The 27,170-nt window shown below is 42.5% G+C and overlaps 1 protein-coding gene across 1 annotated transcript in view; it reads left to right on the top strand.

Annotated features, from left to right (window-relative positions):
* Positions 1 to 27,170, top strand: part of dchs1b (dachsous cadherin-related 1b) — an 88,716-nt gene that overhangs the window by 40,403 nt on the left and 21,143 nt on the right. The window contains exons 4-6 of the mRNA XM_030069541.1: positions 23,744 to 23,932; positions 25,594 to 25,825; positions 26,745 to 26,981. Coding sequence (XP_029925401.1) covers positions 23,744 to 23,932; positions 25,594 to 25,825; positions 26,745 to 26,981 — 658 coding nt within the window. The remainder of the gene's footprint in view (positions 1 to 23,743; positions 23,933 to 25,593; positions 25,826 to 26,744; positions 26,982 to 27,170) is intronic.

Below are 27,170 nucleotides of genomic sequence, written 5' to 3'. Positions count from 1 at the left end.
GTGTGGCCACCACTGCTGAATGAATGCAGGGGAAACACAGTGTCTCCTAAACTAACTGAAATAAAATAAAAATCAACCAAAAACATTTTTAGATTTCTGGTCAAAACCAAAATGAGAGTGGACTATGGCATAAAACATCTCGAAATGAATGTGACACACCCTGTCTGTAAACTAACGGACGGCAAGCTGCAAGCAAACTCAAACTAGATGGAAATCACAAAATGCACACACTCCTGAAATGAATGAATGGCTGCAAGCGGTGGCAACGATGTGTTCAAATTCTGATTTAGAAATGAATGACTGACATGAAAGGAATGAAAATTCTGAGGGAAGCTGGAGAGCTCTGCATTGGAAACACATCATTGCAGTTAACCAGGCAATTACCCCGAGATGTCCAGGTTGAATCCTCAGCAAAGAATATTGCACACGCTGCCTTAAAGAGCCCGAGCCAGTTGGGACATTTTGTCAATAACACAGAGTCAGAGGAGGAGGGGTAGATGGAGAGAGGGCGAGATAACGGGATTGAGGTAAAGAAGATCGAAAAGGAGGAGCAGTGAATAGCAAACAAGAGGCAAAGATCGGAATTAAAAGGAAGCGTGCATAAAGTGAAACACCCTGTCAGGGCAGAGATAGTCCAACGGGGTGGAACCTGGAGAACGTTTTGGTTGGCCCCCACGCACAAAGCACCATTGTGCCTCAATAGTGGCTTGCCAACAGGGTTTGACAGGCCTGTTTTGACTGGCCCCTTGGGGAGCAATGTGTTTAGGGTAAAAAATTTACAGGGGCATGTTGTTTCTACATCGTCCAGCAGCTGCTGTCTTTTCCTTCTTTCATGCTTCACTCATAAGAGACAGAGGAGGGATATTTACATTCTGTCACAAGTTGGCAAATCCCTGCATGCTTGATGTTTGAGAGCAAGTGGAACGTCTGCACTGATATTGTACAGTCAAAAATACCTCTTTGCTATGATTATGATCATAGAGGAGGAAAGCTAGTGGAAATCACTGTTTCTGTTACTTATCCTGTTAAAATATTGAGTACAATGCAAATGATATCATGATACATGGATCGTGATATGATTTTGTCACAATACATTGCAATACTCTTATAATGAAATATTATGCTTATTATATTATATTATGCTTAGTCATATTTACCGCTATATGATATAACTGTGTGCAAGTTTACACATGCATGTTTATGTATGCACATGTGTGAGTCCCTCTATGTGGTGTGTGTGTGTGTGTGTGTGTGTGTGTGTGAACCATATTTAATTGTGCACTAGTTTATACTTGCATGTTTTTGTGCCTGTGTGTGTGTGTGTATATGTGTGTTTCTGGGCGGTATAGTTAAACCACAGGAGGCCACGCAGTGTGCAGAGTCAACACAGTGTCATGTAATGAAAGAGAAAACCAATAAGAGTTTAAAGACAGCTGGGACCCCCTTACCTCTTATCCCTCCCTCCCTCCCCCAGCCTTTATAAACCTTTGTCTCTATTCCACTTTCATCCCTCTCGACTCTCCGTCTCTCTCTCTCTCTCTCCTTGCTGTTGCGTCTTAACTCCCTGTCTTTTTCAGTTTCGTCACTTGTCCCTCTATCAGTCTCCTTTCTAAGCGCTGACCTGGGCTAAATATGACCCTGCATGGTGAGGATTGCTGGCTAAGGTGCGACGCTGCTATCTGAGCTGGGATGGGAGGAGGGGGGTTGGGGTTTGGGGTTGAGAAAAAAAAAGAAGGAAAACATTATGTGGATGTCTTTTGGAGGTCAAGTAAATACATTAAAGGGTAAGCAAACAACAAAGAGGCATGGGCAGATGCTGTTTTTGGCAGCGGCACAACAAACTGAGGGGGTGGGGGTACCAGCAGGATGCAAATCTGTCATGGCAGGTGCATGCTGAAAGAATTGGTTAATACTGTACCTCCAGGCTGAATCAGAGGTTCTGTGAGCATGCTATTATTGAACAGCATGGGTATGAAGTGCATAATGAGTGCAAGCCATTAGGAAAACAAGACATGGGCTGTGATTTAACAAGGCTGCTTTGACCACCTTAAATTACAGTATGGGTTACCGTAACGTTGCATCTTACCACCTCCCCCCTCCCTCATTTCACACTGTTCTCTTCTCCTTTCTGAAACCCAAATCCACTCAAGAGATGCTTTGATCTGGGCAATAATCTACCCCACCACCACCAACCGCAGCCCTCAGTCCCGCACCTCTCACCCCTCTCCCAGGAAGCCTTGGTGTGACCAGCCAATGCATCATGTGATAGCTGAGACCCCATCCTGTCCCATTACTGCCAGGCTTAGTGCATCTAAGTCTACCTCGAAGCCCCTGGCTTACTGTGTTGGAGGTCTGTTTACCCCGTGACCGGGCTAATCTCCCTCTAACTCCCCCGTTAACTCTCTCTCCACCTCCTTCCCCACTTTTAAAGGGAAGAATGATGCCAAGATACACAAGATGAATGGCCAAAATAGAGTTATGGCATTCCAGTTGCCAATCATGCCGCCTCTCTTCAAAGGTGATTCAAACACAGTGCAAATACCACCGGATCCTAATTTCTGTCTTGTGCTCTGTTATCTTCTTCATAAGGTGAGGTGCTAATTCTCCCTTTTCCCTCAGACTTGCAGCCGGCTCCTCCCTCTATCCTCCTGCTTTGTCTTCCACACATCTTGCTTTCACATCTCAAAAACCCATTAGTGCACCATGCACTCTCCCTCCCTTGCCATCCACCTCTCCTCACACACACTTCTTATCCTAACAGTTTCCACTCCTCCCAACAACACCTATGGCCATTAATAAACTCTTTCTCATACATTAAACGTCATCACTTCATCCTTCAATAAAGGGGAATCTCTTCTTTGTCCCTTTTACCTCTGTCTTCTGTTTACACCACTCTCTTCCTTACGTTCTGCCTCGCGTGCGGCGGTGACAGGTGTGCCGAGATTTGAACAGCAGAGCGCCGCCGATGGTCTCCTCTCGGGACGTGACCTTTCCCAGAAATCTTGGTCATGTCATGTGTTGTCACAGGTGCCGTATTGTACTGTACATCTCTGTTGACACTCGCTGTCTTCGCCTCATCTCTGTACCAGAGACACAGCAGAGACATAACTCGGTCACACTTTATTTGGACTAGCCAGTGTGAATATTCAAGTTAGTGTCAGCTGAATACCAGAAGACCTTGACGTAAGGGTGTAATGAGTCATTCATTGCATTGATGGATTATAAATATCTGATAATTTAACTGCATCATCAAAGGAAAGAAGATTTTTTAATAGATTTTATGCAATGGATATACATTTTTTGCTAAAAGTAGGATTCACTCCCACATTTAATAGATCAATGACTTAGTATCACTTGAGTTTCACAACTTAGTCAGTTAACTTTATATGAGCCTGTCTCATGTAAATACCCAACTTGATGTCATTTCAGTATTGTCTGACTTCTAACTTTGTAACAATATGGTTACAATTAGGTTGATACTAATTGATACAAAGTTCACACTAAGTTGAGTATTAAAATTAGACAGTCTAAATGAAGTGTTATCCATGTTGTTGTACTTCACATATTTCCTTCCAGAGAGATGAGGCAGTGAATGCAGCGTTGTTGTTTTTTCTTGCTGCCTTCGCTGCGGTGATGTCAGAGAGGCTCGAGTAAAAAGTCGGTGCGGTTAATGAAAAGGAGCAGAGACACAGATAGCGTGAGAGGGCACAAGAGTAGGAGCCACGTAGATACAAAGGAACGTAAGTTAATTGGAGTCACTGGAGTCTCATTATTTCTTCCTTTGAAGCCAAACCCTCTCTGTATGGAGACTATTCAGCTTATGAATTAATCTTCATTCCAGTTCCTCCCTGACTCTCATTTTCTGCTCAAGCGATTGAGATTTTCACAGCTTCCCAGCATCAGATAAGATAACACGCTCACATTCTTCTCAATACCTGTGGCGTGCCTTCGTAGTCTCATATTTGAAACAATGGGATAATTTGTGGTTCAAGCCCTGTCTGCCCAGTATGTGTCGGGAGTGTTTGTGTTTAAAGCTACTACTGTGCTGTAGTGCTTGCAGTGGGTCTTTGTGTTGAGAAGTCATTTCCCAGCGAGTTGACTGATGAAGTGCGGACGTGCAGCTGATTTAGGACTTCTTTCCACACATCTGTAGGTGTGCTACGCTAACCTCTTTTTCTCTCCCTCTCCCTCTCCCTCTTTCACTCTGTCTCTCTCGCTCCCTTTTTCTTCATCCCTGCCTGATTCGTTCCCTGCAGGAGTTGGCTGTGTCTCTGACCCCAGGGCTGCATCATGCTTAGCCAACCTGTTTTTCTTGGAAATTCTTGCTGGCTGAGGTAGCAAGAAGGACAGGATGATAATGGGGGAGTGTGTCTGTGTGTGCGCTTATTTGAGAGTGTGTGCGCCTGCATGTACTTGTGCGTGTGCTAGGCTCCATCAAGCACACATTAGTAACAGGATATTGTCCGGTTGAAATACTGCGATGTTCAATATTATCAAGATATTTTGATAATCAACCCAATATGGAGCAAATTTTCTTAAAAAACTGATTTATTTTATTTTATTCTAAAGTCTTCTTCAGAAATCGCCTAAATAATATATGCAAAACTGAGGGTTAATTGAAGTAAAGACTGTTTACTCTCAAATGAAAAAACAAAAAACAAAAACAGCAGCAATGGTGAATTCATGTAGACTCAACCATCATTTTTTCTAAAGGGTATACAGTTTAACATAGATCACCTTCAAGTTTTTAGGTGCATGAACTGCACATTAATCAAAACTGACATGAATGATAAAAATGACCCATTACCATCTATTATTCATCTGCATATCTGTTCAACTGCTGCTGTAAGACAAACTATTTAACAAACTTTGTTTAATGAAGTAAGAGTATTAAGCAATACTAAAACAAAAATCAGCATTATCAGTATTCAGTGACTACAAATAACAAAAACATATTTACCAGATGTTTAAAAATTGCACTGAATGATTAAAAAACGAAAAAAAAATCTGAATCCTCCAGCACATTACAGAATAATTAGGTTAAAATTCACATAGGGACACAAATACCACAGTATTTAGTACTATTGGATTTTGGCCCAAGCCTCATGTGTGCATGCATTGTATGTACATGTGTGCCTGTGTGCACATGTCTCTGTTGGACTGCATCACTGACAAACTGGTTTTATTAGGCCTCGCTCATAAAGTTCCCTGCTGCTGTTGACCCACCACGGTCCACACACACTGTCCTTTGTTGAAGACTGAGAGAGACAAGCACTGAATGGGACATGACACAAAGAGAGACAAGAAAGATACTGACCCAAGAGAGCAATTAATTGGAATCCTCTCTCAAGAGGCAGATGGATGAGGGTGGTTAGGCGACTTGAGGACAGAAAAGAGGAAAAACATCAGGGGAACACAGATATGATTTAAGCAGATTTGACTTAAGTAGACTGTTTTGAGAGAGATCATTTTATCCAGCGAATAACTTGGCTGCCTCATCCAAGCGTGGTCAAAATTTGGGAGGATGAAGTCTTGGTCCTGCACGGACAGGTGCTTTAAGAATCAGGTCAGTGTTTCTCTCCGCTTTCTCATATTCGCCCCACTTGTGCATACTCAGGAAATTAATTTAGCGAGGATAAGCTAGTTTTTCACCCCCTCAGGCTGTGTATGAATATGTAATGGCAGTGTCTAATGCTCTCCCCACACACACAGATGGAAGCTCTTTGTGTCTCTGCGGGTCAATTAGACAGAACGAAGTTATGTTGCAGGCCTGTGTCAGTGTGAGTGTGTGTGCGTGGGTGTGGATGTAGGTTTAGGGAGGTATTGAGTCTGTGACCTTAAGCAGCATGAAGTTAATCAATAGAATTCATTAAGTTGTATTGCCTAAAATAGCCTGGACAGCAAGCTGACCGTCCTGTATGTGTGTGTTGTGTTTGTGCGTGTTAATGGTAATTGCGCATTTTAACAATTTCTAGCCATCTCAAAATGGCCAACACATGCCTCGCACAGCAGCCAGAGATCATGAACTTCGGGGTCTTCCCTGAGGCCCAAATAGTTTAACCTTCTCAGCATTACATTTGCTAACTGTGTTTAGTGTCATTTTACCGTTGACCCTGTGCTAATAAGCATTAGCGCAGACAGACCCTCCATACATCTCTCCCAGCGGTCACTGAGCTACCTGACCCATCTCTGTGGTTCAGGCCCCGGTCAGTGAAAGGCTAATCCAATAATGATAGCTGCCTGTTACCGCGAATGGCTCAATCAACTTAGCTCCATTGTCAGATCTAAGGGTTAGCGGCCGCTGAACTTTGCTGCTTGTTGTTTGCCCCTCATCATGCACATGACAAGTAAAGGCACAAGGGTATGTATAGGGTATGTATAGGAACACAAAGGCAGTGGTTGCACTTGTCTTTTCTGAAATCGGATGTGATTTGCATCCACACGTGACAGTAAAATGTGATCATGTCGCAGTTTGAATTGCATTATCCTGTGCATTCTGTAAAAACAAATGGAAACAGACATTCCTCACTTTTTCCAATGGCTTTCAGTTTTCAGAGGAGTGTCCTCCTTTTAACTTGATTAAAAATTTAGTCGTCGAGGTAGAGACCACTCAAAGTATCAGTGGGATTAGTGAATGAGGTGTCTGATGCCCTCTCCTCCAAGTTTACAGAAGCCATCTCAACACCTGGTTTCAGCTGCTGTACACCTTACAACCACCATCTATCAGCTTTTCAGTGGGCAGTGCAACATGTCATAGGCGTGATTTATTGACATTTTTCCAGTGAATCCATTTTAAGATGTCTGATAACTTCCAGACCGTCGTGAGACAGGTTAGTTTTACCCCACTGATACTGATGAGTTTTTGCACTAGTAATCCAGGTGGCCATTCCTATATAAATGTGAACGACTTCCCCAAGTGGTTTGTAGGATTGGATATCAATGCAACCATGCAACCTGTGATTTGAGTACATTCATATTTTGTCACTTACAGTAATGCATGTGGTGTTTAGATACCAGATATTGGATCGAAGTTGCATGAAGTGACATAGTCTAACTCCAGCGTTAGACACAAACCCAGTTCACATTCGCTTCTTGGGGGCTCAGCAGCTGCAGTTATTAACTGGAGTCTCTCATGCTCTGTGTCCGCACACATTTACATATTTAGAAGATTGTGAACACTTTCCTGTACGAATGAGAAACCAAGCTCGCTGCTCTATTTTCAGCGCGGTCACAAAGTATGTACTCATATGATTTTTGCTCTGAGCATAAATCCTGCCTTTCAAATATCACTTGCTTTTTTACATTTGGCTTTTACAGCTTTTAGCTTAATGCAGCGCTGCTTATCCATCTTTTCAAACCCAGCAGTCCATTTTTTTTAACATTAAATACTTCATTGCTTCAATTATTTGCTTCTTTTTGGAGATTGTCAAGCATCCAGAAGTCTAAAAAAAGAGTTTGGTTCAGCCGTCCAACGTTGTTGCTCGATGACATCCATGGCGATGTACCATAGTGTTACCTGTTTTGAAGCGTCTTTCCTCTTCTTTGCTCGGCTGTTTCTGGTGAGGCATTCAGGGAGCCCTCTGCATTTACATCACTGCACATCAACAAGCGGTTGTCAAGTCCTGTTCCTATACATGCACACACGGCCAGGCTCATTTGCAAAATAACTAGAGTCAAGCTTGGCTGTTGCTACCTGTTCCTTACTAGCTGTCACCATCATTAGGAATCCAACTGAATGTGGACACTAAAATGAGAAACACTAAAATGAAAAATGACAGCCATATTTAGCTTTAATATTAACAAGGCCATAGATAGCCTTGTTTTTACACATATCTCTCAATAAAGAAAAACAAGGTTTTCATCGAAGACCAGATGGTCCCCAATCTTAAGTTAAAACATGAACATCGCCACGAGTCACGAGGTTTTAACCCGACAGCCACGATATGTACACAGGGAAACAAACGGCAGCTTAATTAGCTCAATTAAATATCTCTCATTAGGCGAGTTTCTGGGTGGTTTATATTGCCTCATGAACCTCTGTAGCTCTCTGGGGTCTATTTAATTATCACCGCATTTTGGTGTAGACATGTTCTTTTTTGGAGTAAAAAGGTTGTGCAATGATGTATTATGCCCAAAATGTTTGTCTGTATTTGGGTCAGAGTATATGTATCCCTCCAGTTGCATGTATACGTCGGTGTGTGTGTGTGTGTGTGTGAGAGAGAGAGAGAGTGAGAGTGAGGGAGAGAGACAGAGATAGAGACAGAGTGGGAGTGAGGTATTATAGCGGCTGTTGTGTACATGCCTGTTAGTGGTTTTCCTCTTTATCCTGCCCTGTGTTTCACCCTCGTTAAAAACAGTCACTCTTATTGCTCTATATATACTCTAGCTGGTGACGTGACTACTGCCATACACGTGCACTATAGGATTACAGATCTACACTCTTTATATGTTTTTTATATGTTTTTTTTTTCTGGCTTGGAGCTGCTGTGCAACTCCGCAGTCCTAACTCTGACAGTAACCCGACACCAGATGTAAGCTCGAAGCCCACGGGGTGCTCCTGTTATCTTTTACTGTTATCACCTCTCTGATGTGGAGGTCGCCAACTCCCTGACCTCAGGAGTAACGATGGAGAGACAGAGAGACGCGCAGAGAGAGAGGCTCAGGTAGAGGGGCTTTGGTGTAAAGAAATAAGAGATGGTAGACAAAGAAGAAAGAATACACACTGAGCAGAGCGCGGGTTAGAGCTGCTCTGCGCTCTGATCTGTCGCTCTTCAAAAGCACGCTGCGTTAACCCCGCTGACTCTGGGAGTGTTGGATCAGACGGGGTTTGATCACAAGCCTCTCCTTTCCCTTTCGCTTTCTCTCGCTGCATGTACAGATGGCACAGAGACAGAAAGGGAAATGAAAGAAAATTGATCCTCTATCATCAGACTGACAATAGCGATTCCCTAAAGGCCTCAGGAGCCTGACATAACGTTCGCTACGAACCTTTGCTGTGACATGAATTTCTGAATCAAATGCATTTTCTATAAGGAGAAAATACATGGGTTTTTTCACATGATTGTCCCTGTCACAACCTGTGATTTAAACTGGCATGTTAAGCTTTTTTTTTTTTTTTTTTTTTTTTTTTTTTTTTTTTTTAACCTGTGTGATTCTCTCTAACATGGAACTGAATCCACTTAGCAAAATCACCAACCAAAAATAGTTATTTTTCTAACTAAACCAAACTACATAACTAAACTAACTAAAGAATGTCACAGCTCATTGTTCTGTGACCATTGTCAGACTAAATTTAGGACTAAAATCATCCTTGCTGGATACTAAGACATAAGAAATACCTGGTTGGCTTGCTGCCATGTCCATTTTGTGTGGCTGAAAAGTATTAAGAGGGAGAAATAATTTAATTTCCAGTCACATGTGGCAGCTCATCATGTGTGGCGGAGCACTTAGCTACTACCAATTTGTTACAAAAATTACATCACTGTCACCATTTAAAATCCCATTCCTTGCCTCCAAAAATGATCGGTTGTTTTGATCCGGAGGTCTCGAAGATGCTAACAAATGACTTCTGAGATCAATAATCAAGGCTTCTTCTTTTTGAGTGGTAAAAAGATAACAGGTGGGATTCCCTCCTGTTTTGTCAAGGACACACTCATGTATTGTCATGGGTGACCTGTTACACACACACACGCACGCACACACGCACGCACGCACGCACACACACGCACGCACGCACAACATGGCCTTACTGGTCTCTAGGGGTCAAGAAAAGAGAGGCACAGCTGGACGTATGGTTCACCTTTGACCCTTAAGTCTTAGATTTATTTCATCACACACAGAGTAACTCACACACACACACACACACTCCCATACACAAACACACACAGATACACACACAAGAAAGATACACGCAGTTGTTAATAACATACAGTCCCTCTTGTTATCCCACTCTGGATCGAGTGTGGTTCTTCAGACGATGTTTTCTGGAGGGCTGAGAGCAGCGTAGTTTAGTCTGTCCCCAGTAAGACCGAGCTTACTGCCATTGATAAACATACTCAGCTTTATTAGTGCAAACCTCCCACATAGCCTTGTGTTAGTTTATAGACTGAGGAATAAAATGACACCGAAACGTAAATGTTTATAATAACAAAAAAAGAAAAAAAAAAGAAAAAAATCAGGCTCCAACTAGCCTGGAAACCCATACCCACTTCAGAAAAGCACGCTGCTCCACAGAAGGGGATTTGGTTTCGATCAGATTTACTTTATGCACCCGTGATTTAGTTTGAATTGGAAACATGTCAGCATGTAATCTTTTCACTCAAGTTCTGTTAGATTTATTGTATTCTCTCCCTCTCCTGGCAGAGATAGTAATAGATAAATAATGTAATAAGTCTGCGAGTTAAGGGCTTCCATCTGGCATCTTACCACGATGCCCTAACCGAGTCTGTGCCTCGGGCCTGATACATGAGGAATCGGTGTGTCATTGACAAATAATCATTTGGAGTTTACTTGAGGTCAGTCATTTTTATTCATGTTTGGAGATTTCAGTGGAAATAGTTGAATTCTGTGTATTTTTGTACATTTTAATGACTTCTGTTCATAGTTTGTCCTGTATCTACTTTACCTCGCCTCAGAAATTCATGGGCTGTGTTTCCCGGATAGGAGACAATTTGTTGTCTCGCAGCCAAGGTCTATTAGTGCGTCTTAAAATTCCCCGTTGCACTCACTGTTTACCACACAAGTGGATTTGTAGAATAGAATAGTACCTCTAAATGATGGTAATTACCTGCCAATGTGGCTGGTAAACAAATTGCCACCCACAGCCAAAACTCAACATTATTTTGCCAGAGGCTGGTGTTAATTTACTTCCTTTGTCCCCAGCGTTGCAGCTCACTGTTGTCGCACTGACAGACAAGACCATGATGAAACTGTCCCCAAGGCCTTCGAGATCACATTCAGGAAGCATGACTAACTGGGTGGAGGGCTACAAGGGGCTTAGAGCCACTATTTTGGTTTAGTGGAGCAGAGCCGTGCAATCAGCAGGGATAAAGTTGAATCTTTGTTTAGCGTGTTTGGAGGGCAGCGCGTCTGTGTCTGTTTGACTGAGCGGTGTGTTAACTCGAAACATGTTCCTGCTGAGTCTCAGATGCCCATGTATGAGCAGTTTAGACTTAATGTGAAGATGTTGAGAATAACAACGATGCTGGTATGTAATAACTCAGTGCTCAGAGGAAAAAGCCCCTGTCCTTTTGTTTCCAAGCTGTGACCACTGCATTTTAAAGGAACCATTCACCAAAAAATCTGAACAGTGCATGTAACACACATTCCCAGTTGTATTAATCCCTATGTTTTTCCAGATGATATATTTTTTTAAAATTCATAGGCTATGTTGGCTTTTCTGACAGCGTTTTGGATCAGACAGTATATTATGTGAAGCATTACCTTCAACAGTTTTTGTTTTCTCTTTCTGTGGATGGCATCACGTGTGTGCCAGCTAAACACAAGAGAAGTGCCTGTGCCTACACTGCACACAGGAAGGCAGTAAACACAACTCCATGGCTGCTTCTCCAAAACAATTAAGGTCAGTGGATGCCTCTTTTTAGAGTTCCAAAACGGGCAAAAATTACTTCATACCACTTGTGCAGCATCATCAAACTCTTTAAGAAGCCAAATGCAAAACATTCTACATGCAAAAGATAAATATTTTTATGTTAATTAGCACAAATCTTTACTAGACTAACCTTTCTGTTAACCAAAAGTATCACTTGCAAGTTCTCCTTGAGTTCTTGCAAGAAATTGTGAGACTAAACTACTATACAACATGGCACAATTTTGGGGTGTACTGTTTCTTTAAGACAGCAAAAAGTAGCAGCTTGATCAGAGAAACTCACACAGAGAATGCATACATGCTAAGATTTGGAAGTCCTGCTGATAACAGAATCATATCCAGGATATTTTAATGAAGATTATGTGGGAGAGGTTCACGTTTGCATTTGTTTTTGCCTTCAGCTGTGCCTCAGTAGCTGTCCTCATGATAGATAGTTCAAATCAGACCTATTGATCCCTCCCTCTCTGTGCTCTGCTCTCACAGATGGACAAATCAATACCTATAATCAGAACTACTCACTCTGTCTGCTCAGATAACACACCCACACAGCACACACACACACACACACACACATGCACAGACAGCATAGTTTGGGTGTCACAAAACAGCATCCGCTAACAATTTGCAAAGCCCACAGACTGAGCCCAAAGACCATGAGAGTAAATGATGGAGTTTATTACTGCGCCTCAGTATGAGCCATTTTCTTGCTTTTCATCCGGTTCCGTCAAACGGGTTCTCCCCGTTTCACTCCTTCCATGCAGACAAGCTTTGAACACAAAATACAAATTGGAAACAATAACCATCAACGAGACACAAACCCTCAAATTCCAAGTGCCCGCTCCCAATGATATGCCCTAACAGTGGTCTGAGAGTCCCACAGACTCGTCAAAGAGAAAATAAAATCCTGTGGCATCCCAGTAAAACCTCTTGGGATGGGAGGAGGAAAAAACAAAACAGATTCCACACTCTCCCTGTCTCTTTGTCATGTTTTTATTGGATAAACCACTAAAATGCCCAAACTTATATATATATACACACACACACACACACACACACACACAAGCCTGCACCCAAACTAGGGAGAAATCTTGAAGCTAAAACACAGACGCACCATCCTAAAAGTATGCTGCTGTTGAAGCTCGGTGTGACAGGATCTGAAATTACCCAGAGTGGTGTTCCCGACGCAGCCATGGGGCGACCACCGCGTCCATCACTCATCTTCTCATCTATCTTGTCGTCCACAAACCCGACAGCTGAGTCTGAGACAACAGTCCACTGTCTTTAGGTCTGACTCCACAGCCTTCCTTTGTACTCCGTCACTCCTTAATTACTGTTTTCCCTTCATCTCTTCAGCTAAATTACAACTGGAAGACAAAGAGTGATAATCATGCCTCACTTCATATTATGGATCTCCCTGTGTAAATCAAAGCTGGGGGACTCAAAGAAAGCTTTTCTTTCATACATTTTGTTCTCTTGCCATCTCAGCTTGTCAGTCTATCTGCAGTACTATTTTCAGTCCAGCGTACAGTACTGTTACACTGTTCATCAGAAATATACTAGCGTTGGGCGTCAACAAGCTTGTGCATGTCTGAGTTTCATTGCTAACCAAAGCTCATTTACAGGAGTGCACTTTGTCAAAAAAGGACAAAAGAAAAGTGAAAAAAATGTCATTGTATTTTTTTTAATCATAACAAATATCTAGTATATTCCTTCTATTTTGAACCTCCCAGACACAACATGGCCAAATGTAAGTAATACACTAAATATATTAAACTTGGGTTAACTTTTTGAAGATAACATAACATAACGCGACAAGCCATGGCGGGCCTGTAGTTCAAGAGAATGTTTTTTCTCTTTATCCGTTTCAGCAAAGCAGCTAAATATTTTATTGTCCTGTTGTTTTTATTATAAGGCTTATTAATGTATTATTGCTGTGTAAAAAAGTGCTTTGGAGGCCTTAATTAAACAAATTAATCTGTTGTTTTTGTTGCAGTGGCTCTTTCTGTTTGTTTTATTGGGTGTTAAGCCTTTATTGCACTTTCTTGGTCATTTTGTGTTTTAACAGTGCATGAAAGCATTTTGGATTATTTTTAATTTTGTGAAACAAAACTGAATGCCTCTGTAGTTTGCCTCTGTGTGGACTGTGACTTACTAACTAAGAATAAATGTGAACCCTGAAGCTCGACTAGTTGAAAACCACTGACTTACAGTACACTATACAGCATGTGTTAATTATGCTCTAAAAGGCAATACTTATCCTGATTAGATATTTGTATTCAAAGAGTTTTAATAAATTTGGACCACATTGCCTCTGTCTCTTACAGAGGTTGCAGGTGTCACTTTTGGGCCACATAAACCTCTTAGCAACAGAATCACCATAAGTGTAAACATACAATGACAGTTTTTATTATCTTCTAGGATCATGTGTTTGGTTGTGTGTGTCTGTCTGTCTGTCCACAGCTAAGTCTGCATACTACTAGGCCTATCAGCGTTAATTTTTTTAATACGTAGTGGTCATTTTTACTTCAATCCTGGAAAAAATACTGGACATAGGTTGCATTTTTTGGGCGAACTTGGGCGAGCTGGGGTTAGAATCGGTTAAACAGTCTGATGCCTCACAACTGTAAAAAATGACGTATAAAACAGCTGCCGATGGGTGTGTGTGTGTATTTGTGTGTGTGTCTGTGGGTGTGTGAATGAGAGATAGAGAGTGAGAGAGAGACAGAGATTCATTTTGAGTAATTTTGCTGTTTTAATTTAAGCTTTTTGAAATGGGGTTTCTGTTAAAAAATATGTGACTTCTGGCATAGAGCCAGAAATGGCTGGTCAGCCATTGGCTCCAGACCACTGGTATAATGTATGTAACACAATGAAACTGATACAGAGTGAATAAGAAAAAGATAAACTATATTATATATGACTCATATAGTCATATAAGTGTTTCCCAGTACAATTAGATGCTGAATCTCTTGAGTTTTACTCAGCACATATGGTAGCCTATAGGCTGGAGTAGGGGAAGTACGCCTGGCGAAGATCTGCACTCTACTGAGTACACTCTTCTAGTGTGTCTCTGTGGGTGGTGGACACATACTTTCACCCCTCGCCTTTAACACTTGACTTCAAGTTCCTCTCTAGCTTCGCTGTTAAGCAGATAGCGCCGTTAAAATCCCTGGCGCTTCACAGATATGCAGATCTGTTGCTGGCAGCTGCTGCTAGCCAGGGTGAGTCTGGGAGGTGACTGCTGCTTCTGCCATGGCGAGAGGCAGACACCGACAGCGAGACAGGCTTTAAACGGCTATAAATATTTAACAGTAAGTAAAAATAGGGCTGATTTCTGTGCTGATTAGGCCAGCTGTCAGTCAGAGGACCCATTTCCCTACAGGGTTCACTTTGAAAAGGATCTTTAAAAGGGGAGGGGGGTCAGGGAGACACGAACACACACACACAGCTAGGCAGACATGGAAGCATATAGATGGGTTAAGAGTTGCCACATTGCAGGGCTTTGCACAAGATAGGATCACTACGATCTAAATCCCTTGCACCTCTTATCACTTGAGTGCCCAGTCAGGTGATGTCATTCTTCATTGTGCTTCTATTTCCCTTCAACCATCCTCCCATCCATCCCTGTGACATTTATCTCCCACCGACCTTCCTCTTAACCTCCATTTACAGGCTACCACTTTTCTTCTCCCTTCACCTCTTTCCAGCTTGGCAACAAAGAAGACAGCAGCTCACTCTTGATCTACAAATGTGTGAAGTGGGCAGGGTTATATTTGGTGGTCAGGAAGTAAAAATCCCATTCACTTCCCCAAATGCAATATTATGTGCTTGACTGTTGACTGAGTACGTCCAATATTTGGATGGGCATGAAACTCTCACAGCTGAATCATCAGTACAAAGAAATTAGACCTGCGTTGAAATAATTCAGGTTCATTGAAAAAACATCAAAGGTCCAAGACTGTGTGCATAAAAAAACGTCTAGAGGTAAGTCAGCTAGAAGCACTGCCTCAAGAAACAGCCCGTCATCAAGCTCATAATTCTGCTGCCTGCACCGGTAAAGTTTAGCTACTTAGATTGGTGCTGACTTTATACATGTGCACTTGGATCATCTCAGCAACTATGATGCTCCAGACATACTGAACTGAGAGAAAAATGTAACTTCTCAGGAACAAATTTGAAATATTTAGAAGCAATGGCCGTAACGTGACCCTATACTATTGTTTATTTATCAAGTGTATGATTCTTCATAATTCTGAGTGATACTGCAGTTATCAATCAAAGGTAAAATTCAAAATGTAGTGCCACAACCTGCAGGTCCACCCACTCTGCAACTCTATTGTGTTAAAGAAGTGCTATGCAAAATTGTTAATGGCTGAACAGTTGTAGTCTCTACTGATAAATAACATGTATAGTCCATGTTTTTGGTAAGTTCAGTTGAAATGGTCTTCGACAACTTTGTGTAATGCACCTTTATTTGTGACAGAACTTGGACGAAGGAAATGGAGTACGTTCGCTGCAGATTCTGTTGCTTTGGACTTTGGCTCAATTATATTTTGTTTGAATACAAAACACAGAAAAAAGACACACATTTACCACTGTCCTGTTTTCATATACAGCCTATTTGAAATTGTTACCATGGCACTGGCGATGCAAGTGGCCCTGAGGACTGACAGTCCAGCAGCAAAATTCAGGGTATCAGATTCCTGCTGAGACCCATCATTTTGTTTGTCACTAATCCCTGAGCACAGGCAGGTGAAGGGAGTGACAGCATGTCGTTAAACTAACATGGGTAAACCAGGCCTTGAGTGCTTTGACATCAGATGCAGCCCAAAGATAAACTTCTTAACACACACCACATGTCCGCATGTTTAACTCAAGCCAAGCAATAACTCTGTAGTTTACTATAGGGCTCTGATTGTGGAGCGTCTACAAGTGTGTGTGTGTGTGTGTCGGTGTGCTTGTGTTTGCATGGGAGTGTGTACACGTGCACCGGTGTGTTTGTGCGTGCATGCACGCTGGCATATGTGTTTACAGTATGCGTGTGAGAGAGAAAGAGAAAGAGGCACAGAGAAACTTTTGGGGTGATTATGCTTGAGTATGCTCATTAATGATATTAGCATTGTTTCTTCCAAATATAGAAGTCAATCTCTCTCCCTGCATGTCTTTCACCTCCCTCCCCTTTTCTTCCCTTCAGTGGTTTGATGTTCCTAATCATTTCCAGCTGCGAACTCCACATGAAAGACAACAAGCACTTGCTGTAATAGGGTGCTGAAAGAAAGAGCGAAAGAAAGGACAGAGAAGAGGGGAGAGACCGAAAAGGAAAGGGGAGGTCAAGGGAGGAATGGAGATTGAATGAGAATCGAGATGAAGCCTTGGTCCTCGCTTCCATTTCAAGGCCTTGTGTTATCATTAGCCCTGCCTTTTGTTCCCCTGCCAAAATATTTCCCCTCTCTCTCCCTCTCCTATACCTTCCCCTCTCCACTCTCCTTTCATATCTTAATTGTACCCAAAGTGTTTCAGCCCATGGAACCAGAGAGGCAGAAATTGATTTTGACTTGAGAATCCCTAATATGAGGAATGTAGCTTAATTCTATTACAAACGTAATGCTCAGTTTTGTCAATGTTTGCATTGTTTATTTGGTTTATCTACACCAGCTAAGTATCATTGCCAGACACTGAAAATACAAGAACAACAACAAAAATGGGTGGACCTCTAAAGATCAGTTTGGTTTAGTAGTACGACGTGTTCTCTGGTTGTATTGCTATTGCCTGAGTCATGCATATGGTGGAACCACATTTGCATCAACTTTAGGCTGCTTCTCAGCCTACTGACCTTGGAGATGATGATTGCTTTATAGATAATGTAGTCAGTCCTGGCACCAGTCAAAGGAAGAATAGATTAGATTGGGATGTACTCTCTGCGTTTTACAGGATTTACCATGAAAAACCTATAGAATCTCTCTCTCTCTCTCTCTCTCTCTCTCTCTCTCTCTCTCTCTCTCTCTCTCTCTCTCCCTCTCTCCCATGGCATGAGAAGCTATAAAAGTCCACAGCAGAGCCACAGCTGGGGATTGAGAAGCAGAGAGCAGACTCACTTTGACACTAACTGATGTTTTACAGAGACGAACTGCAGAGGACAGCAAGATCCATCTGGACCGGTGCCCACATCTGGAGAAGAAAAGAATAGAGATAGAGAGGAGATGAGAGGAGAGGAGAGGAGAGGAGTTGTAAGAGGGGGTATAAAAGCAAAGAAGAGGGGCACAGCATGTATGAATGAAGAGGAGGAAAAGGGGCAATGAGTTAACAGGGATTGAGAAAAGAGCGGGGCCAGTAAAGAAAAGGAGAATAGGTTGGAATAACAGTCCTCTGATGTCATACACCTCCTGTTAAGAGAGCTGCAATGAGGTTTGGGCGGCAAAGTAGAGAGTATTTTGGTTCTAGATGTTGGTGGATGTTGCCCTCTTACATTACCACTGCTTGTTAATCTGCACCTCATCCCAGGCAGATGTCCCCCTCCACCCTCTCCACCACATTATATACTATTGAAAGATGAGTCTGGCTGATGCGTGTGAGTGTTGACTTGCCGATGGGAGAGGATGAGGTGTGCGTCTGAGGACTAAGTGGACCCTCGGAGAGTGATCCACCCTATCTGCGGAGACGGGGCGAGAGAGAATGGGAGTGACAGAGAGAGTAAACGCAAAAGAGAGAGTGAGAGAGAGATTATGTGCAGCAGCGAGGACAGCCGAGGGGGATGAGTGATGAGGTCTGCTTCTTTGCTAATGCTCCAGTGAGGGATTGCTCCTCCACTGTCCCAGCCAGCGATGAATGGCTCTCTATGGACAGAGAGCTCTCGGCCTGAGCTCTGGCTGAATCCGATACTCGGCACGCTCTTCCTGGCTGTTTTTCACATGGTGCTTACCGGGTTAACATGTGCTGTGTGAGACTTCGGTTGGGTCTTTCAACAGATATATAGTCAGTCAATGAGTTGCACAAATGTGTAAATCAAGTTATCTTATAGAAATCTTTAACAGCTGTAAGCATGCTGGATGAATTCACTTTTGTGGTATAATAAGCTGGGATGGTTTGCAGATGCTGCACTGCAGCAGCACATCCTAAAGCTAGTTTATGTTTTGATGCAACTCATTATGATTTTATCCAGTCGATTAAGCCTCTGAAATTCCAGCCCAAAGGCAAGTACATAGCTTGTACTTATGCTGTACATTTTCTAGAAAATGAACCTGAACAGCAGGTGCCTCAGAGAGTACAGGTGGTTAGCAATGAAGCAATGCAAATGCATGGCCTGATTAGTCAGCTTTCATTAACATTCAAGGCTTTTAGCAGACACCCCCGAGCCACTTTAATATCATATTGCAAGAAGTGGGGGAACAAAATGACATCTCCTTGCTCCAACGTGTTTAACTCGTTTTAAAGCCATCATCCAAAATCCTCTCTATTTCCATTCCATCCATTTTCCGTACCTATTTATTCCTAATCAGGGTCGCGGGGGGCTGGAGCCTATCCCAGCATGCAGTGAGTGGAAGCCAAAAAAACGCTGGACAGGTTGCCAGTCCATCACAAAGTCTATTTCTTAATTTGAAATCTACCATAACTAAACTGCAAGAAATATTCCTCACATTTGGCAAGTCGGGTTTTTTGTATTGATCATGATCATTTTGATTTATGTGACCCTGGACATCAGTGGATTACCTGCCTTGTTGAGCTCTTGTGTTGAGACAGGTTTCCACTGTTCATCACATCAAATGGGAGATATCAGCCACCACAAAATATTCCTACAATTCATAGTTGTTAGGATGCAAATGTTTTTTTTGTTATTTTTTCTAGTCTGCAGCTTACAATCTACGTGAAGAACAAATCGCGACTGTCAAGGGTACAAATCTGTGATCTTTCAGTTAAATCACAGCCTATCTAACCACTACATCACCCTGCCACCGCACAGTACGCCCCGTTAATGATCCAGCAAAAAGTCCTGCCAAAGTTTTAGAGATCCACATTGCGTATACCCGCAAATATCAGGGAGATGAGCACTCCTGTCAAGCATAAACTAAGCAGACTGTAGCACGGGAGAGATTTAGATGCTGAAAGGCAGGGGCTGCTGTCTGTGTTTGTGTTGCTACGTACTTGTGTGTTTATCACTGCGGGATACCTCAGGAGAGTATGATGATGAATGGTTGTGTATGGCGGAGGCTAGCTGGTCAGGGATCAGAGAACAGGCTCAGACGGGGGAGGAATTCCTCCCTGGCAGACACTCGCGCCCGACCTGCACAGCTCTGAACTGAAGATATGGATCAGATTACCTTATCGGTGCTCAAACTGTACTTTTCTTTTTCGTCGTGACGTGTCAAGATAAGCAGTGCAGATGCAGAATACGGGAGCAAACTGAGGGAGGAGTTCTCACTGCCCACATGGCTCGAGCATATGATTTTGATGCAAGCTACTACTGTAGGACCATGTGGTGTTAACATTAGAGACGGTGCTGCCAGATGGATTGACAGGAGGAAAATGTGCTGATGAAAGGCTTGAGGCTTATGGACTGCCGTCTTTTCCAGAGTGTTGATTCTAGACTCCCTGGGCCGAAGTTCATCCAAGGCTGCTGCTGCTACGCAATTTTAGCTATTGTTCTCGGTCTCTGAGAACAGAGTCACGTGATTTCCAGTCTTAGGACTTTGTCTCTATATTTCTATTTTTGTCTGTTTCTGCCACTCCAGCCTCCCAAACCATCTGCCCTCTAACTTTCCCTCTGCTAATATTTTCTGTCTCAGCATCTCAAGAGTGGCACAGCATAACCGCTGTACCGTATTTAGTTATTTATATGTCGGGGCAGCGAAGTCATCTCTCATTTTATTGCTCTGAGTCTGCTTAAAAATGTGTTTGCATCAAGGTTCCTTAGTGCCTCCTTGTTGGTCTTGCATATTTTTTTTTTTTCGTTATAAAACCCTTACCATCCTGCTGAGGGATTTTAGGTTTTAGAGTGAGTGTATAATCAGTGTCTTGCGCCGTTTCTTCCTAATCTCAGTGCTAGTCACTTCCAATTCTAATCCTAATCTCAAATTCATACTTTCAAGTGACACCCATGTAACTCACATCTTACCAACCCTGTGCTGTGGCTGGCAACAGCATCTCTTGTTGTCCTATTTAACTTCTTTCTTTCTTTCTTTCTTTCTTTCTTTCTTTCTTTCTTTCTTTCTCTCTTTCTCATAAACACAATAAACATATCCGTGTCCCGAGCACTCACTAATCCAGAGTAGGACACTCTATCCTCCTCTCCTTTGTGCAGATAGACAGATTTTCTGGGGTAAAAATGGAGGTGATGATGAAGTCACCCTCTCACCAGGTGGGCGGTCATGAGTGTTTAAAACTCTTTAATTAGATTTAGTAAAAAGAAGTGTGTGTGTGTGTGTGTGTGTGTGTGTGTGTGTGCGTGTGCGTGTGTGTGCAAGTGTTTGTCCAGTCCTTCTCACCACAGGTGGCTAATCCATCGCAACAGCCAGAAAGATATGAGGAACACCCAGATATAAACCTAGATCCCAAAGATAGTGTTACCCTCAACACTGCGCTGCACAGGAAGTCCCAGCAATGACCTAAAATTCCCACCAGTAAACTCTGACCAAAGGAAGAGGAACGACCCCAAAATACCAGAGCAGCCTAGCCATGGTAATAGAGTGACGTGAAACCCTAAAAGAGGAGTTATTATATTACAATGGTCTAATATCCTACAGGAGCGACAGTGTGAGGCAAGGTGGTGTTATAGTCTGTTATGGCCAGCAGGAAACACAGAGAGAGGTAAGCCTAATGATGAAGACATGTGTCGGTGGGACAGAGGGAAGGTCATTGCCAGGTTTCCGGATGTCTGCTGCGGTGGTCTTAGGCTCCATGGGGTTTTAGGGCCAGGGCAAGTTCAGCTGTAGGATTCAGCTGTATGATGGAATCATTATACATTTAGAGAAAGAGAGAGAGAGAGAGAGAGAGAGAGAGAGAGAGGGAGAGAGAGAGAGAGAGCTTTTTGTGCATGCTTTTTCTCCTCCGTCAAGTGTCACATTCACACAGCTCCACACATTCACACCTCGCAGCTTTCCAGTACAATTAGGGCTGTAACGATTTTGTAAAACTGAAAACCATGATTCTGCAGTCTTCAGCTGACTGAAGTGTGCATGTGTTGTGAACAGTGATCACCACAGCTCTTGCACACTGAGTTTAATTTTTGTTTATGTATTTATGTATTTATTTATTTATTCAGCAGAATGAAAAATTCCAGTGAACACATTAATAATGTACGGCATTCCACACTATTTTTGACTAATTAGAACTCACTTTTCCATAAGCCACATGCAGAGTTTTTCTGTTGCTATGTTGCACAACATTTACCCAATTAAATTTGGAAAGAATTAGAATAGAGTCAGTGAATTAAACAAAAAAAACCAACAAAAAAAAAAAAAAACTGTGATACAAACCAAACTGTTGCCTAAACACTGAGGCACAAACGTGTGAAAAGAGGTAACCATCAGTACAGTCATAGTTTTCTTCTGCTGGTCATTGAGCAAATCCACTGGAGAGGTTTGGAGATAGATGCCTTGCTCAAGGGCAGTCAGTAGTAGTTATGGAGCAGTCACTTTCCCCAGCCACATTATTTCCAGCTGTAATTCAATCCGGACCTCCTCTAACATCTAGACTTCAGCCGCTCCCGTATAATCATAACAGAGCCTCCCTCTCTTTGTCATTAGACAAACAGCAGTATATTATCCTCACTTCACATTCAAAATCAATAACAAAGTAAACTGAATGTCATTTGCCAGTTGAAAATCCAAGGCGTCAGAGATGTGAGTCAACAGCTGGATTCAGAGATGGGACGGTTTGACAGTGAGGCGGTGATGTCATGAGGCCTCCTGGATCTTGGCTGGACTTCAAGGCCTCAAGATCTAAGGGAGAATGCTACTTTTAACAACCACCATAAACGCCACCAAACAATGTTATGGGCCAGTGTTAAACTTCAGTCAGAGGCAGGATCCCAGCACAGCACAGAGGACATTTCCCTTTTGTGTTTTGTGAGGAAATCTTTGTTATATTATGGGATTTTGAAGTATTTTAATAGATTTAGTCGGGGCATGGAGTGTATATTTGTGTATGTGCATGTGTGTGTGTGTGTGTGTGTTTGTTTGTGGATGGAGGGAGGAGGGAGGGCAGTAGCAAGAAGGATGTCAGATAGAAATAAGTCAAAATAGGTCAAAGGGCATGTCGGGAACACTGTCTGTTGTGTGTCTTTGTAACAGTTTGACGTCGTTTGTAGAAAGAAATGGACTAAAGATTAATGGCATGACTGATGAGTGTTTTCACATGGCTCACTCAGTGTGTGGTGCGTGTGTGTTTGCGTGCGTGCGTGTGCACGTATGCCCTCTCCACTGGGCGAGTGTTACTGTCACCTTTTCACAGTGAGTGTCTTATTCAGATGCCAGTTAAAAGACTTGACCTTCCAACATCTTTCAACATGACTCCCCTGCACCTCTGAGCCTAACTAGTGACCGCTGTCAACTCTTCTCTTCTCTTCTCTTCTCTTCTCTTCTCTTCTCTTCTCTTCTCTTCTCTTCTCTTCTCTTGCACCTTGTCTTCAGCCATCTTCACCCTCCTCTACCACCCCCGTGCTACATCATGCCCCACCTTTCATTACTTTGCTGTCTTTCTCTAAAGGTCACCTGTCATTTCTTTCTTTCAGTATCCATGGTGAAGGAGCCCCTCCTGTGTTTTTGCCAGTTTTTTTTTTTTTTTTTTTTTTTTTAAAGTACCGATCACATGTATCTATGATCTATAAAAGTCAATTACTCGCACAGATGCTGAATTTATAGCACTCTGGAAAGAATAACAAGTCATGTTATGGTGTGTGATATTTGGACAAGTGTAGATGTATGGGTCTATGAGGTGACTGGATTATGGATGTTATGGTGATAACAGAAGGCCCTAAGCTCATATATGATAGATGTGACACATGTACATTTTCTTTCATGCTGATATCTTGACTTGCCGGGTGAGTGTGTAGGCGTGACGCCTTTGAAACCCGTTCTCTCTCATGGGCTGTTAGGCACCAGTGGACCGTCCATTTCATGCTTTATTTCTGTTTTTCTGCAGGTGTCAGCCACAGACGAGGACCGCGGTTCCTTTGGTGCTATATCTTATGCCCTTGGTTCTGGCTCTGGGAGCATGGTGCCCGCCCAGTTCACCATCAACAAGGAGACTGGGCGACTTTGTACCAGCACGGCTCTGGACCGAGATGAGGGGTCAGACAACTTTGACCTGACTGTCACCGCAACAGACGGAGTATGAACAGATTTACCTTAAATTATGACTGCCCAAGTAATATAATGACTAATAATTGTGATCTTTCTAATGTTTTCATTTTATCAGACTGACCTTTAACTTTGCTTTTACTGTGTTATTGAAGCAGGGTAAGCTAAAATACTAAAAATAGGGCTATAACTAATCACAATTTCTGTTGATTTATCCTTTCATTATTTTTTGATTAATTGATTAATCATTTATTCTATAAAATAATGACTAATGCTAATGGGACATTAGCAGAGGCCAGAGTGATCAGTTTTTTTCTGACCAGCAGCTAAACAGCCCCTAAATTAGCATTAAAATAAATCGATCATCAAAATTATAATTCATTAATTTTCTCTCATTCAGATAATTGATTGGCCAACTATTTAAATGCTGCACTATAATAGATTGAGAGAGGTAGAAGAGATGCATTTCAGCTGATTTTTGGCCCGTGACAGAAGACTTTGCATCCGATATTGTTGACTTATCCACCCTGCAATCAAAAGGTCAGGATGGCAGGAACCAAAGAAAATCAAAGATGGGCACAGCTGTACTCTAATAAATCTGATCAAAGAGAGACTCAGGACATCCTTAAGAAGACAGCATCCTGTCCCTTAACTCAGTGTCTTCAAAAAGCAAAGAGAAACAGCAACGGCATGGCAAAGCAATCAGAGGAAGAGAGGGAGTGCGGAGTTAAAGAAGTAGGAAAACAGATACATTTAAACAGTCCATTTAAGTCACCGTTTAAGTTACCATTTAACTTAAATATGATGCCATACTTCACCATTTAACTATCCATGTTTATACACCCTCAGCCCTTAGAGCCTTACCTTCCCCATAGACCCATACTCCCTTAACTGTATAAATTCATCACAGAGGATGGACTTAAAGATGCACTGAAACTGTACATAGGGTGCAATAAAACATTAATTCCCAAGACCATATTGTTGCAGACAACTCAGAATATATAATTATATTGTTGATAAATGTATCATTAGTATTAATATTAGTATTTTTTGACTCCTCAACCTTTTGTGTGTGATTTCCTTGTTTGGGAAAAAGCTCATTTTAATTCGGTTTTATAATACACAACCAACCCCCAACAGCATATCGTCTGTCGCAGCCCCCCACCACATCCCTTGCTGGATCCAGCTGGTGTCTGTTCCCTTTGTCTCGACTAGCTCTGTTATTAATGGTCTCGTAAAGTGAGGCCGGCAAACACAGTGTAATGAGTGCAAACTATTACCCTCGCTGATAAATGTGTATGACTCTTGATTGGCTGCGTATTTCATAGATCTTCAGCAGACAATTGTTCTGTCAAGTCAGTTCCTCTTTACAGTGTGACATAAATCTGTTGCCACAGTTTCATCACATGGATGTCCTGTATTATTGCCTGTCACTGAGGGATAGAAAACAAATTTGAATGCTGCCTTCAGGGATGCAGAGTGAGGGAAGGGAGGATATGCCATAATGAACATAATCCTAATGCCTTCACCTTGCCTCCCTCTATCTCAATAAACTTGTCAGTTCAGTTCTGCGATATTACAGCACTGGTAATATTCACTTCACTGTGTATACTCTGTTTACATAGCAATATTTCACCACTGTGTATTTTGAATCAATTCCAAATCCATTGTTTGCGTCCGCCTCTGTTGCAGGGTGGTTTGAGCTCAGTAGCGCGCGTGAGGGTCTCTGTGGCGGACATCAACGACAACCGGCCTGCCTTCTATCCCGTCCTCTACACGGTCAGCCTCAGCACCCACAGCGCCCCGGGAACCTCTGTTGTCAAGGTAACCGCCAACGACCCTGATGCTGGGGAAAACGGCAGGGTGACCTACCGCACAGTGCCTGGAGGAGGCTCGGCTTTCTTCACCCTTAACAAGGACACAGGTACATGTGTGTTTGTTGATGTGTGTGTGTGTATGTATGTGTGTGTGTGTGTCTGTGTGTGTGTGTGCTGTGGAGTGGCCATACATTAGTCTATGCATGCCCATGATTGTGCCTGTGTATCCACTAGCACACACACACACACACACATTGATATGGTATTATGTAATGATATGTTTACTTTATGTACTTACTCTACAGTAGTTCAGCAATTGTAAAAATAAATAAATAAATGAATAAATAAATAAATAAAAAGTCACTACAGGATTTGTCAGAAAACAAACTAACGGTACAAATGTTTTGTAGTGAGCACTTTTAATAGGGGAATAAGGAAAAGGGTTGAGAGTTATTTCTTAAGAGTTAAAGCTAAAATCTGGGATTTCCCTGCATTCCTTGCTTATATGGAAATGATGTTGAGCCCACAGCAAAAAGGTGAAGCAGTCGCTCATGTTGCTCAAGGTGAAGTGTCACTCGTGTGCTATCAGCTCACCAGTAAACAGTTCCCACCATCACTAAAATGTCACCCCTAGACCAGAATATTTGACTATATTTATTGTAACTTTTGTAATGAAACCCAGCACTGGCCTCATGTGTGCAGTTAAGTTGGCCAAAAAAGAATGAAGGTAATGTAAAGGAAGCTCTTTGGCGAGGTTTGTATGATAAGTAGCAAGTGGCACTCAACAGCCCAGCCGGTGACTGCTCTACCTGATGAAACATTTCAGTAGCAGTCTACAGAGAGCGTTTCTAACCAGTGGTATTGCATAAATTATGCTGGCAGCTTAAGCTTATGTGCATTGTTATTGTGTTACTTGGCTCCCCAATCCAGATGAATAAAACAACTATTACTACTAGAACGAAGGGATGGATTCAAGCTTTAAGTCATCATCTTCTGTTCCTTTCTTTTCTTCAACTTTCCTCGCAGGTGTGATATCTCTCTCCCGCTCACTCCACGGCAAAGCCAACACCGTCATCTCCATGGTGATATCAGCTGAGGACGGCGGTGGCCTAACAGCGCCGGTCAATGCCAGGGTGAACATAAGCGTGGTGGGGGGTTCGGTGGCGCCCCCTGTGTTTGAACAGGCCCAGTACTTCTTCACTGTCTCTGAGGACGTCCTCAGAGGGACGTCCGTGGGAGTCGTCCGCGCTGCTACCAAGACAGGTGAGGACGCACGGGTAGTCTCGAGCCCTCTGTTAAACTCTTTAAGTTTGAGATACAAGAAGTATTTCATTATTGCTCTTAATGTTGTACTGTATGTCTGTGTTCTGTCTCTGGTAACTTGAGGCTTGCTTTTTCTCTTAACTTAATATACTTTGCCAAGGAAAGTCTATTCTACGTGACTTACCTGAC

The sequence above is a fragment of the Myripristis murdjan genome, chromosome 14, assembly GCF_902150065.1.
Source record: "Myripristis murdjan chromosome 14, fMyrMur1.1, whole genome shotgun sequence".
Classification (NCBI taxonomy): Eukaryota; Metazoa; Chordata; class Actinopteri; order Holocentriformes; family Holocentridae; genus Myripristis; species Myripristis murdjan.
The sequence above is the reverse complement of the archived record's forward strand: the minus strand, read 5'-3'. Positions and strand labels throughout refer to the sequence as shown.